General features: G+C 40.6%; 1 protein-coding gene across 4 annotated transcripts in view; it reads left to right on the plus strand.

Annotated features, from left to right (window-relative positions):
* LOC106066638 (glycerophosphocholine phosphodiesterase GPCPD1-like) overlaps positions 1-13,679 on the plus strand; it is a 119,903-nt gene that overhangs the window by 51,658 nt on the left and 54,566 nt on the right. For all 4 annotated transcript variants that reach the window (XM_056043331.1, XM_056043333.1, XM_056043334.1 and 1 more), the window contains exon 7: positions 3,964-4,054. In XM_056043331.1, coding sequence (XP_055899306.1) covers positions 3,964-4,054 — 91 coding nt within the window. The remainder of the gene's footprint in view (positions 1-3,963; positions 4,055-13,679) is intronic.

The raw sequence follows: 13,679 nt of genomic DNA on the forward strand, positions 1-13,679 counted from the left end.
CAGATGGATCTCCCCTCTCCAGAGAGAAAGACTTCCCCCAAAAGGGGGTTGTCCTCCTCTCCATCCAAACCCAAGAATAAAAATACCAAGGTCACTGGAATAAAGGGAAACCCCTCCGGGGGCCTCCCAATGCCTACACAAGGTTATCACTTGCTGCAGCCTGTATCTACCACCAGGCGCTCCATTAAACCCAACAGACATGGAGGACCTATTGAAACAACTCCCCCGGCCTTATATAATCCTTGGGGATTTCAATGCACATAAGACCATGTGGGGATCCAACAATACTGACATAAGCAGAAGCATTGGGACGACCTCAGCGGTCAGCCAAAATGAATTCCTGGAGGAATTTTGTCGGCAGACTGGATGCCAAAACTTCTGCTAGAGCGGTTTGGAAGGCAGTAAGGCGAATCAAAGGAAAGAATCAAATGCAATAGGGCATTTGAAAAACCAAGGACGAACTGTCACGTCCCCCAGAGATATAGCTGACTGCCTTGCATCCTCAATAGCAGATAAATCATCCACTGCACACTACACGCCAGAGTTCCAAAAAGTCAAAAACAGGGACGAAAGACACCCCATTGACTTCAGATCTGAGAACAACGAAGATTATAACAAACCGTTCTCGCTTGAGGAACTAAAGGACTTGCTGGACAAATCACACGACACAGCGCCAGGAGAAGATGAAATCCATTATCAGTTCCTCAAGCATCTTTCCGAACATTGGCGACCATGCTAAAAATCTATAACTGTGTGTGGTAAACAGGCGCTATCCCAAACAGCTGGAGGAAAGCCAGAGTTATACCGATAGCCAAACCGGAAAGAGATGGATCTGACCCAGCTAACTATCGCCCAATAGTACTGACAAGCTGCATCTGCAAAACCATGGAAAGGATGATTAACAATAGGCTGGTCTGGTACCTTGAGAGAAACAAGATAATCTCTAACTACCAGTGCGGATTTCGGCAGGGGCGGACAACTGACCATCTGGTAAGGCTGGTAGCTTTCATCAGAAATGCATTTCTTAGACAAGAACATCTAGTAGCTGTATTTTTCGACATAGAAAAGGCCTATGATACAACCTGGAAACATGGCATTCTACATGACCTGGAGCTTATGGGGCTTAAGGGACACCTTCCCTGCTTTGTGAGGGAATTCCTAAAGGACCGAAAATTTCAGGTTCAAGTGGGCAACTCCGCTTCTGACACTTATGACCAAGAAATGGGTGTACCCCAGGGCAGCATTCTCTCAGTGACCCTGTTTAACATAAAAATAAACAGTATTATAAAGGCTCTGTCCCCTGGCTTAGTTTAAGTTTTGAGTTTTTGGCACATCGGCACAATTTAGGTCATGTCATGCCCCTGGCTTAGAGTGCTCTTTGTATGTTGATGATTTTGTCATTTTTACAAATGGAAAAAACATGAATACCCTAGAATGAAAATTACAATTATGTTTAAATCAAATTCAAAATTGTGCAAATGATAATAGTTTTACATTTTCGGACTCCAAAACAGTTAGCATGCATTTTTGTAATTTAATGGTACCCACCCAGACACTGAACTATTTTTATACTAAAAGAAGATCCTTGTTGTGAAAACTAAAAGATTTTTAGGCTCACCATAGATTCCAAATTAAATTTTCTCTCCCACATTAAGGAACTTAAGAAGAAATGACAAAAGTCATTAAACATACTTAGAGTACTCAGCCATACGGACTGGGGAGCTGACAGAGATACCTTGCTGTTGCTATATCGGAGTCTAATTCGATCCAAGCTAGATTACGGATCCATAATATATGGAGCAGCAAGGAAGTCATATCTAAAAATACTGGAACCAATACAAAATGCTGCCCTGCGTTTCTGTCTCGGCGCGTTTCGTACATCCCCTATCCCAAGTCTCCACGTGGAGTCTGGAGAACTCCTCATGGATATAAGAATGAAAAAGCTTGCAATGCATTATATAGTCAAGCTAAAATCCAACCCCACGAACCCTGCTTTCGACTCCATATTTAACCCTACAGAGGTAGAACTATACAATCGAAGGCCTAACGTCATATAGCCGTTGCGTCTTCGAATGAGAGAATCCATCCAAAATTTAACCCCACCCATCGACCAAATCTCTAAAATAGAAATCCCACAGAACCCTCCTTGGTCGATGATTATACTCAAATTAAATTTATCCCTCCTTAATTTCAAAATAGAAAATACAGACCCAAGCATACTACAAGTCCACTTTAGGGAACTGCAGGAGAGCTACGGAGATTGTGGCACCATTTACACTGACGGATCCAAAATGGATGGAAAGGTAGCGTGTGCCTGCCCTTTCGGAACAAAACAATCTCCCGTAGACTCCCCGATGGATGCTCCATTTTTACGGCCGAATTACATGCAATATCGCTTGCACTTATGGCCGTCAAAGCATCAGAAAGGAGGAAATTTATAATCTGCTTCGACTCCAAATCTGCATTACAAGCTCTGGGGCGGATGAAGACTGACATCCCATTGGTACACAAGAGCCTGAAGCTGTTGGACCAAATAACAGCCGACCGTAGGGATGTCCCCTTCATCTGGATCCCCTCCCATGTGGGCATAGAGGGAAACGAAACCGCAGACAGAGAAGCAAAGAGAGCCCTAAATCAAATGGTGTCAGGAACCCAAATTCCTTGCTCGGACCTGAGACAAAGTATTGACTCTGCCACCTATCAAGAGTGGCAGGATCGGTGGGAGGCTGAGGCCCACAACAAACTCAGACAGGTTGTGGCGGACGTCCAGTGGAGGTTCACATTTAAGGGTCTGACAAGGCGTGATAGCAGGATGTCTAGACTCAGGATTGGCCACACCTACATCACGCACTCCTTTGTGCTGAAGAGAGAGGTGCCCCCATTTTGTGAGTACTGTGACACTCGTCTCACTGTGGAACATATTCTCATTGACTGCCCCAGATATCAGGATATTAGGGGAAATTTTTTAGAGGGCACAACTTAAAAACACTGTTCGATAATGTCGACCCTGGGAAGGTTTTGGGCTTTGTCCGGGAGGTGGGGTTGTCTACGAAGATTTGATTTGTGAAATTATGAACATATAATATTTACAAAAGATTTTTACTAAATTATTAAATTTTTACCAACTTTACTATTTTAACTGTGAATAAACCTTGCTTTTAATGATTCAACTGTATAGAATTTAGCTCTGGTGATTTGAAGGGAGAGTAATCCTTCAAGGATTATGGGCACGACATGGCCCAAATTGTGCCGATGTGCCCAAAACTCAAACCCACTAAAGAGTGGATTAGTCGGTCGAGCAACACTCGAGCAAAGATCTTTCCTGCTACTGACAGAAGTGTAATGCCTCGATAGTTGGAGCAGTTAGACTGGTGCTTCTCCCAGCATAGAGCGAACAAGTCTGTTAGCCTCTCGGTTAGGGCGACACCACCCATATATATATATATATATATATATATATATATATATATATATATATATACTTTTATATATGCTTATATTATATTATATACTGACATATACGTATATATACTTAGGCCTATGGGCTCTTTTAGTCATACGACGAGTATGCTGGAAGCTTTCTGGTTCAGGCGCCATATGTTCCCCTTTGCCGCTTCTGCCTAACAGTTCTGTCGGACACACTATCTGAGTCACACGTGAAGGCCAGGTTCTGGACACAATATCTGAGCCACACCTGAAGGCCAGGTTCTGGACACAATATCTGAGCCACACGTGAAGGCCAGGAGCTGGATCGGTTGTCAGAGGCGATTTGAGACTCAAGCCATTGGAAGCATTTTATAGATATAAGATTGCCTATATCCATTATCAAATTAAAAACCTTACGGAACCATACTTGGCCATTATAGTAGAATGATTTTGCGGCTTGTGTTATGTAATATGTATCATATAAAAAACAACTGTACTTTTTAGTATACTATTTTTGTATTTCTATTAAAATTCTAGAATGGAGTTGTGTGAAAGTAAAGATGATCAAGAAAAACTGATTGGATACTCCTACTTGCTACCTTTGAGGAAAAACCACAAAATCTTAACGGTTAGTTCCACCTATAATGATATTTGCTTTTGTCTATATATAATAAAATCGCGTACGCAATTGGGAAATGGAAAACATTTTGGCTAATCACACTTACCTCCCTTGAAAAGAAATAATACGCTCCTTTTTTATATATATATACTAGAGATGGGAATCGAACCCAACTTTTAAAGTTCGGGTTCGGTTCGGTTCGGTCAGATTTAAGTTCGAGTTCGGTTCGGTTCGATGACGAGTATAGTTCGGGTTCGGTTCGGTTCGGTCAGGTCTAAAGTTCGGGTTCGGCTCGGTTCGATGTTAGGAAATTATGTTATAGCAAAATTAAGTTATAAGGTTTAATGCAATTTATTAGTTAAAACTTTTTTATTTGAATTTTTACATAAAAGAAATACTTTGCAACATATTGCTATAACCCTAGTAGCGGACTGAAAGGGTTAATGTTTGTGCGGCCTACTGACACACATGATTCAGGCCAATCACACAGGTCAAGGGCTGGTGAACAAGGGACATTACTACTAATGCACGCAATATGACCAATGTTATGGTCATGTGACCACAAAGCCTTTACAGACGAGAGACAGTGTGTTAGAAAGGACAGTAGAGTCCAGGACAGCAAGCAGAAAGGACTGTGTGCTACGAAGTGAGTCCTCGAAAATGTAGCTGTACGAGCTAGAGAGACTTGTGATTAGTTAGGCAGTTCTGTAGTGAAGCAAAGCATTTGAAGTTACCGTAGCCAATTGTGTTTATTGGCTGTTGTTGATGTAATTGTAAATAAACCGCCACTTTGTTTATTGAAGCTCTTGTTGTCAAGTTGATGTTTTAGACGTGTTGTGCTGTTGGGCAGTGTTTGCAGAAGGCCTGATAGAGAAGATCGTAACACTGGTGTCAGAAGTGGGATTTCTTATGGCTTCTGTGAAACTGCTTGCTGAACTTGATCTAAAAGAATTGAAACAAGAGCTTCGATGTCGTGGACTGAAATGCTTCGAAAGAAACCATGAAACTCTTAAAGAACGCCTTCGACAAGCCTTGCTGGACGATGGTGAAGATCCGGGCACCTACCTGTTCGAGTTAGAACCCGATGTTGTAGAGCTCTTGATCACCTTTCAAGAACAGATGTTGGCTGGCTTCCAGAAGGTGATCAACGGTGACATTCAGAAAGAGACCTGCGCCAAAGTAGACCAGATAGGTACCAGTACATCGCTGAACAAGACTGATGAAACGTTTGATACCGTGATGAACAAGACTGACGACCAGATGGCTACCATGTCAAGAGGTATAAACAATCCGTTACTCAACGGAGAAGCTGTTGATGGTAGCGCTGTCTATGACTGTGATAGCGAGCCGTGCAAGCTTGGCTCCTACGACAAGAATCCTGACATTTGTTGTGACAGCGCTGAGCACAGATCTGATCAAGTCAACGTGATTCCTGCCTGTACCCAGGCGTTCAGCAAGTACTGTACTGACAGGGCCGCCTGGCAGGGAGAGTACGAGCACCGGAAGTCTTGCCAACAAAGTCTTGACCAAACCGACGTTTGTCCTGATACCACTATCAGCAAGAGAAGCGCTGATGGTGGTGCAGCAGATGAACTTGTACACACAGTACGTTACCCACGTGCCCCACAGACATGTCTTCCAGACACGCTTGAAGATTTTGCCGTGTCTGACGACCGGGCCTCCTGGGGGCCTACGGCGCATCGAGAAAGCCTGCTGAAGCAACGTGTAAGACCAACGGTCTTGATGCCCACTGCCATGACATCAAGTGCTCCGCTACTAGCCACGAGGCTGCGATCGGCGGCGACTGACGGAAAGACCAGGCAAAATGCACGACGTCCTCTCAACCAAAGTAAGACCAACTGGTGCAGGAGAAAAAGACATACACAGGCAGCAATGCAGATGACCCCATCGAGATGGCAATACAGGCCCACTGCCATTCCCACTGATAGACCCCCACCTGCGTCGATAAACCTCCAACGCCCATGTCGTGAGGTAGATTTTGTCCGGGACGGACAAATCTGAGAAGGGGGCAATGCTATAACCCTAGTAGCGGACTGAAAGGGTTAATGTTTGTGCGGCCTACTGACACACATGATTCAGGCCAATCACACAGGTCAAGGGCTGGTGAACAAGGGACATTACTACTAATGCACGCAATATGACCAATGTTATGGTCATGTGACCACAAAGCCTTTACAGACGAGAGACAGTGTGTTAGAAAGGACAGTAGAGTCCAGGACAGCAAGCAGAAAGGACTGTGTGCTACGAAGTGAGTCCTCGAAAATGTTGCTGTACGAGCTAGAGAGACTTGTGATTAGTTAGGCAGTTCTGTAGTGAAGCAAAGCATTTGAAGTTACCGTAGCCAATTGTGTTTATTGGCTGTTGTTGATGTAATTGTAAATAAACCGCCACTTTGTTTATTGAAGCTCTTGTTGTCAAGTTGATGTTTTAGACGTGTTGTGCTATTGGGCAGTGTTTGCAGAAGGCCTGATAGAGAAGATCGTAACAATATAATAGGCCTATGGGCAATACTTTTTCCAAAATAATGTTGCCTACATACATTTAAAGCGTTGTAAAAAATTTCGGAGATAGAAATGAAGATGCGGCAGGTTTTTGCTCAAGTCGGCAAGTGGTTTAATTCAGGGCGTGACTCGGCGATAAGCGAATTTTTTTTTAAAGGCTAATATCGATGTGCTTTCTTTCAGAACGCACTATTCATCATAATAAAAAAAAAGTCGAGGGCCATATTAAATCTAATAATAAAGAGGCAGACCTGGCCAATAGAATTATTCGAGGGGCATTCTAGGTAGGCCTACATATTGCGCACGTACTTCTATAATGGGCGTGATCTTTTTAAAGAAATATTCTTCATGTAAAGACGTCTCTATCGAGGATTTTTTTTTTCACACATGAGTCGTCACTATTATAAATTGCAATATACAGAAGAATCACACTAGCGGAGATGTTTTAAAATGTTTTCTTCAAAACGTTTTGACCCATAATGTGCATACGCGCCTCGCAAAAAGCAGTCTTCAGTTGACAAGGTCTTATTAGAAGATAACATGACATCTCCACTTAATATATTTTAATTTTTAAACATGTAATTATACTAATATTCAGATAAGTTACACTAAAAATAAAACTTTTTTTTTCGATGCCCCTACTCTTTGTTAGTTGGTCATTGGTTTGTCGCTTACAAACAGCTAGTACAATTAAACCAATGTAAGCGTTTTATATTTTTACCGGTAAGGATAGTATAGATGGACTTTTTATGGTCCGACAGTTATGCTGGGCAGGGCACGTATCCCGTATGGGAGACGAACGAATGCTAAAGGCAGTCTTTTTTTGGTGAGCTAAAAGGTGGTCGACGTAACAAAGACGCTCCACGGAAACGCTTCAAAGACCAGCTTAGGCGTCAACTTTCCTTGGCTGACATAGAAGAGAGCACTTGGTTGCATGCGGCCTTAGAACGAGTCAGTTGGAGTTTACTCCCAAAGTCCGCGGGATACACATTTGAGACCAAAAGAAAATCCGCTGCCGAGGACAAACGCAGACGCGAAAAGAAAAACTAAATCGACCACCTGCGAACAGTGGTAATGTTTGCCCTGGATGTGGCAAAATATGTAGGTCACAGCTGGACCTGCGCAGCCATGGGAAAAACTGCATTCCTCACTAATCTTCGGACTCGAAGACAAGCCTTATAATAATGTATAAACTTAATAAACTTTAAAATAAATTTCTTATGTGAACAACTCAATATAGCCTAACTGTTATTACAATATTCACATATTTAACTTTTGATAGAGATGTAATATTAATGAAATATACTGATATTTAAACAAAATCTAGGTCACCACAAAACAATGTCTTTACTCTTTCATGTCTGCCGTTTCACATTTGCATTATTCTAATTTCATCATCCTTTATGCATAAACACCAATCAATCGCTTAACCTCTTCTTACCGCCACCAGAAAACACACACACACACTATGACACCCCTTTTTGTCAAGAAGTTGCGTCTCCCCATCCCCCAATTCAAGCTACTAACCATCCCCACCCACGGGAGAGGACCCAAAGTTTAAGAAATGCTGCATTAAAAATACTGATGATCAATAATGCAAAACAGAATAATAGTAAAAATATTCAGGGGCGTAGATAGGAATTTTTCATCATTTGGGGGCCCGGGAAGGGCTGGACCTCTTAGGGGGCCCCTGCATTTTGCGTAATATTGAATATTTATTGTAAAAAAACACTAATTTGGGGCCCCCCTCATGTGGGGGCCCGGGGGGGATTTTACATTTCTTCCCCTCCTCCCCCACCCTTGCTACGCCACTGATAATATTCCAATATGGAATACTTCACAATTTTGTACAAATAAATCACTTAATAGAAGATAATTAAAATTTGTTTTAAACTAGGACACAAATGAACTTATTTATATCTACACTCTCTAATCGGCAAAATTATTCTACTCTCAACTAACAGCCATCTCAAATAAAAGTGACAATATTTTAATGTCAACTTTCTACTTACTAGGAACTTGAATCTAGATCTAGATCTAATTAGAGGGCGCCTATTCGACTCAAAACTCAATATTGCAAACAGCCCGCGAACATTCAAGGTTAGGGGAGAGTCGGCACGTACGGAAAAACCCATGGGAATCAAAGCGAGCCGCTTTTTTTAATACCACCCCCTCCCCTCCCAAGTTTTCAAAGTATAATGGAATCATTAGAATTTTAAATAAAATATTTAAGTATTTTTTTTTAAAACTCAAAATATAAAAAAGGGATGTTCAAATTGCAAAATTAGTTCGGTTAAGAAAAGCAGGGTTCGTTCGGTTCGGTTCGTACCAAGCATTTTCAAAGTTCGGGTTCGGTTCGGTTCGGTCATAAGTGGGGTTCGAGTTCGGTTCGTTCGGTTCGGGTTCGGTTCGTTTCCCATCTCTAATATATACAACCAGACCCATAGGAAAAAAACTGTTTTTAGCGGCCCCCAAAAGGGGAAAAGACGCTATTAGTTTTGTGCGAAATGTCTGTCCGTCTGACCGTCCGTCCGTCCGTCCCATTTAGATCTCGTAAACTAGAAAAGATATTGAAAATCCGACATCACAATATTTTAGACCATTCAAAGTTCTGATGCAACGGCTACTTTTTTTTTTCTGAAAGCGAAAAATCTAATTTTTAAAATTAGTTATGCAAGCAGTTTTTTAAAGAGAAAAAGCTAATTAGTATGCATTATAAGTTAGACCTAAATTAAAACGAATAGTAATCTTGTAAACTTCATTTTCGTGAACTTTTTTTTTTTTTTTTTTTTTTTGCATTCGAATAAGAGATTGGACCTTAGTTAGGCCAGAAGAGGCGCGGTAGCTAAGCGGTAAAGCGCTTGGCTTCTGAACCGGGGTCCCCAGGTTCGAATCCTGGTGAAGACTGGGATTTTCAACTTCGGAATCCTTAGGCGCTCCTTATTCCACCCAGCTCCAATGGGTACCTGATATTAGTTGGGGAAAAGTAAAGGCGGTTAGTGGTTGTTCTGGCTACATGACACCCTCGTTAACCGTAGGCCACAAAAACAGATGAACTTTACTTCATCTGCCATATAGACCACAAGGTCTGAAAGGGGAACTAGTTAGGCCAGGTTCACATCTAACTTTGCATTCACTTGTACCTATCCTTTGAACTGCTGTACCGTTGGGGCACTACACAAGATCTGTCAACCTTCTTTCTCCATTCTTATCTCTCATTTGTCTATGATATAATTTCATTTGGATGTTCTTTCTGAAAATATTGAAGCCTGCCTTGGTGGATCACTTCGGGGGCCGATTTTGAGTTTGTGTTTCCACACAAACTGTCTTTGTAATCTTGTTTTGTTTTGTTTTTTGTCAGTCAGCCTGTCTTTATATAGCAGTTAACAAAAAAGCGTTATTGAACAAGAAAATTAAAAAAAAAATAATTTAGAAAAAAATCTGCGTAGTTGTATCAATAAGTTTAGATCAGTCATGCCGTTAAATTTGTAATAGATCTAGACAAACAATATTAAATCTGTTTGATTAGAAATACTGTTACCAGTTGTTTTGGTTAAGCGCATTTTCATGCTTTTAGCTTTCTCACTACGTTGCGATCCTTTCACTTGTCTGGACTAGCTGGGAAAGGGGGCGGGGGAGAAAGAAGGAGGTATTTGTGTGAATTTTCATTTATCGCTTTTTAAATGCATTTATATTGTTATAAACTTGGTGGTGGCACAGATGGGGGTAGTGGTGTGAGTGTAGTCAGCCGACGCAAATCGCCCCAGGCCAGCGCTAGACGAGCGGTCAACCGTGACGAGTTACGACGGTCAGCCGAGTCGAGTGTCAACAGGATGGTTCGGGAAGGATCGACGTCGTGATCAGAGCTCAGGAGCGTCACGAGGGTTGTAGTCATCTAACCACCCAGAATGGTCCAGCGACGTTCTGCCCGGTTCTAGGAGGCCAGCAGGGACCATATATAAAGAGTGGGTGGAGGTGACACAGTCAAAACGGTTCACGACAGAAGGTTCACGGCAGGGGTTCAGAACACGGTCGACTACAGCACAGTTCAACGGTGTGGTTTTGTACGGAGCATTACGACGGTTCAGTGCGGAGTATGTCAAGTACAGTTGAGACGACTGGCTTCTTGATCTTGGTCTGCGATCGAGTCCGACACAACGAGCCTAGTGTGTGAAGTCAGTCCTGAACTGTTGAACCCAGTGCAAGCCCGGAACGAGACGGAGAGGCCAGTGCAAGAGTTGATACGGCGGTACGGTGTTATCGGAGAGATATTTGTACAGTCTTGTGCTACGTGTTGCCAATTGTACAGTATTGGCTGTTATTTATTCAACTATTAAAGTGTTACGTTACTTTGGAGCCCTGAGTTGTCAAGTTCTTTAAGTTGGTGGTGTATGGTGCAGTTTGCAGAGAGCCTGGATAGTGAGATTCGTAACAATATGTTAAAAAGTTGAATGACCTGACTTCGAACTCAAGGGCTCAAGCCTCCTAAACCCAACACACTAATCACTATGCCATCGAAGTGCTCATAGAATATTTATTTTTGTTATCTATTGTTAGCTTCAAACTTTAAAGCGGCGACCTATATCTCTCTACAAAGTATAAATGGGACTAACTCAACCTATACCACTACAGATGGGTTCATAGAACATGTTTAGGATGTTAGCGTCAGCGTTTCTGAATCACGACTCCTTCTTTGAGTCTTATTGGGTTTTTTTATCGAACCAGTCTTGATGCTTATGTTTTAGCTAACATATTACTCTGCTAGTCACAAAATAGACCGAGTTCTTCCCATCTGTTCTACACTTCCATTTAGGGATTTTGTTTTGGTGTTTAGTTTGCTATAAGTTCCCCTTTGATGCTTTGGGTTTTTTAACTTCCCTACATCCAAGCGCTCAATAGTCTGGTTTCATTTTAGGCCGCTTGGGTGCTTCGATGTACATTTTTAGCGGCCCCAGAAAGGGGCGTTATAAGACTTTATAGTTTTGTGTGGTCTGTCTGTCCGTTTAGATCTCAGTAACTAGAAGAGAAAATGAAAATTGGACATCATGATATTTTAGATCATTCAAAGTTCTGATGCTACGGCTACTTTTTTCTTTTCCGAAAGTGAACCATTTCATTTTTAAAATTATCTATGCTAGCAGATTTTACCAAAAAAAAACAACAAACAAACCATTTTTAATGAAAAACTTCCAGACTTTAACAGGGGATAGACATATGAACTTCGTTTTAGCTGAAAGTTTAAAAACAAGATTACAAGATTGCCACACAAACTCAGAGGAGGCCCCCGTGGGAGACGGATCCCTGTCTGATCCGCATATTCGCTGGTCGACGGAGGATGGCATCGAGCAGGGTATGAAACCGAGACCGTAGAGATAATCAGTCCTGCGCGCTAACCGCACGACCAGGCATTGCTCTTAATCTAATGACAAACTGGTTACAAACTAATAGCCTACTATTGATAATATACCTACACATAACGGAATGAGAACTACCGGATATGTACAATATGTCAGAAGAGCGATTTTAGATAATCTTTTGGTATTGAGCATTTTCATTTAGGCCTAAATGAAACTAGAATGAGGATATAAATCTACCTAAATTAAACTACTAATTTAGCACTCTCAATATCTATATCTACTAGATCTAGATCTAAAATATATATTTGGGATAATGTAGATGTAATTTAGATAAGATTTATATAAAAAAAAAATCAATTAGATAATCAATTAATAGACTAATTGCAATATGAAATATTAAAATATTAGATTAGTTTTAGTATTTTATAACATTGCAATATTGACATATTGACAATCTAGACTTTAGAAATAAAAATCTACACTTTAAGCCTAGAAATTAAAATTATAGATCTTGATCTAGTCTAAATCATGGCTGTCTGTTAGTGCGGTTTGCGCGCTGGACTGTCGTTTGGATTCATCGATGGTCCCAGGTTTAAGCCCTGCCCGCTCCCATCCCCCGTCGTCCTACGGGAGGTTTGGACTACAACTCTGAATTAACATCCGAAACATGTAAAACAACAAACATTCTAAACTAGACCAAGAAATTCTAAATCTAGATTCTATAATGATTTTAATTAGAACTTAAATCTAAATCTAGTTTAAAAATCTAGCTCTAGTGTAAGAAAAAAAATCTAGCTCTAGTGTAAACAAAAATCTAGATCTAGTGTAAGAAAAAAATCTAGATCTAGTGTAAGAAAAAAATCTAGATCTAGTGTAAAAAATCTAGCTCTAGTGTAAACAAAAATCTAGATCTAGTGTATAAAATCTAGATTAGATCTAAATCTAGCTATTATGTCTTTAAAATGCGAGTCACATTACTAGATTTAATAAACATTACTATACCGAGTTGTTTTAGCATTTAAAGAATTTATTCCATATGACGTCAAAGGAAAAAAAATCCACTACGTCACACGGCCTAGTTAGACTAAAAAATATCTATACGAGCAGCTTGTTGAGTTCATAGACATTGGTGCACCGAGTGATTTCTTTTAGCATTTCATTTAAATAATTAACTCCATATGACGTCAAAGGAACATAATTCCATTACGTCACACGTCCTACTTAGACTAAAAAATGTCATCTATACGAGCAGCTTGTTGAGGGTTCATAGACATTGGTGCACCGAGTGAGATCTTTTAGCATTTCATTTAAAGAATTAACTCCATATGACGTCAAAGGAAAAAAATTCCATTACGTCACACGTCCTAGTTAGACTAAAAAATGTCATCTATACGAGAAGCTTCTCGAGGGATCATAGACATTGGTGCACCGAGTTTGTTCTTTTAGCATTTCATTTGATGGGCTAGTTAGACTTAATATATATATATCTAATTATCGTTAATATTATGCTCTGATTTTTAAGGATAACAACTTCCTAACACCAAAGTATGGTTTGAAAAAATCTACATAAGGCTATGGTACATCTAATTTTCATAACAGACCATCCCACAAATTTAATTAACGGTATTTGATTAATCTGGAATTCTTATTTTCTCTCACTATAAATATATAAACATCCGGAACAATCTATTATAGGAACTTAAAACTAATGCGATGTTTCGGAAGGGAAATTAAATTTTATATATATATATATAT

This window comes from Biomphalaria glabrata, chromosome 10 (assembly GCF_947242115.1).
Source record: "Biomphalaria glabrata chromosome 10, xgBioGlab47.1, whole genome shotgun sequence".
NCBI classification, from domain to species: domain Eukaryota; kingdom Metazoa; phylum Mollusca; class Gastropoda; family Planorbidae; genus Biomphalaria; species Biomphalaria glabrata.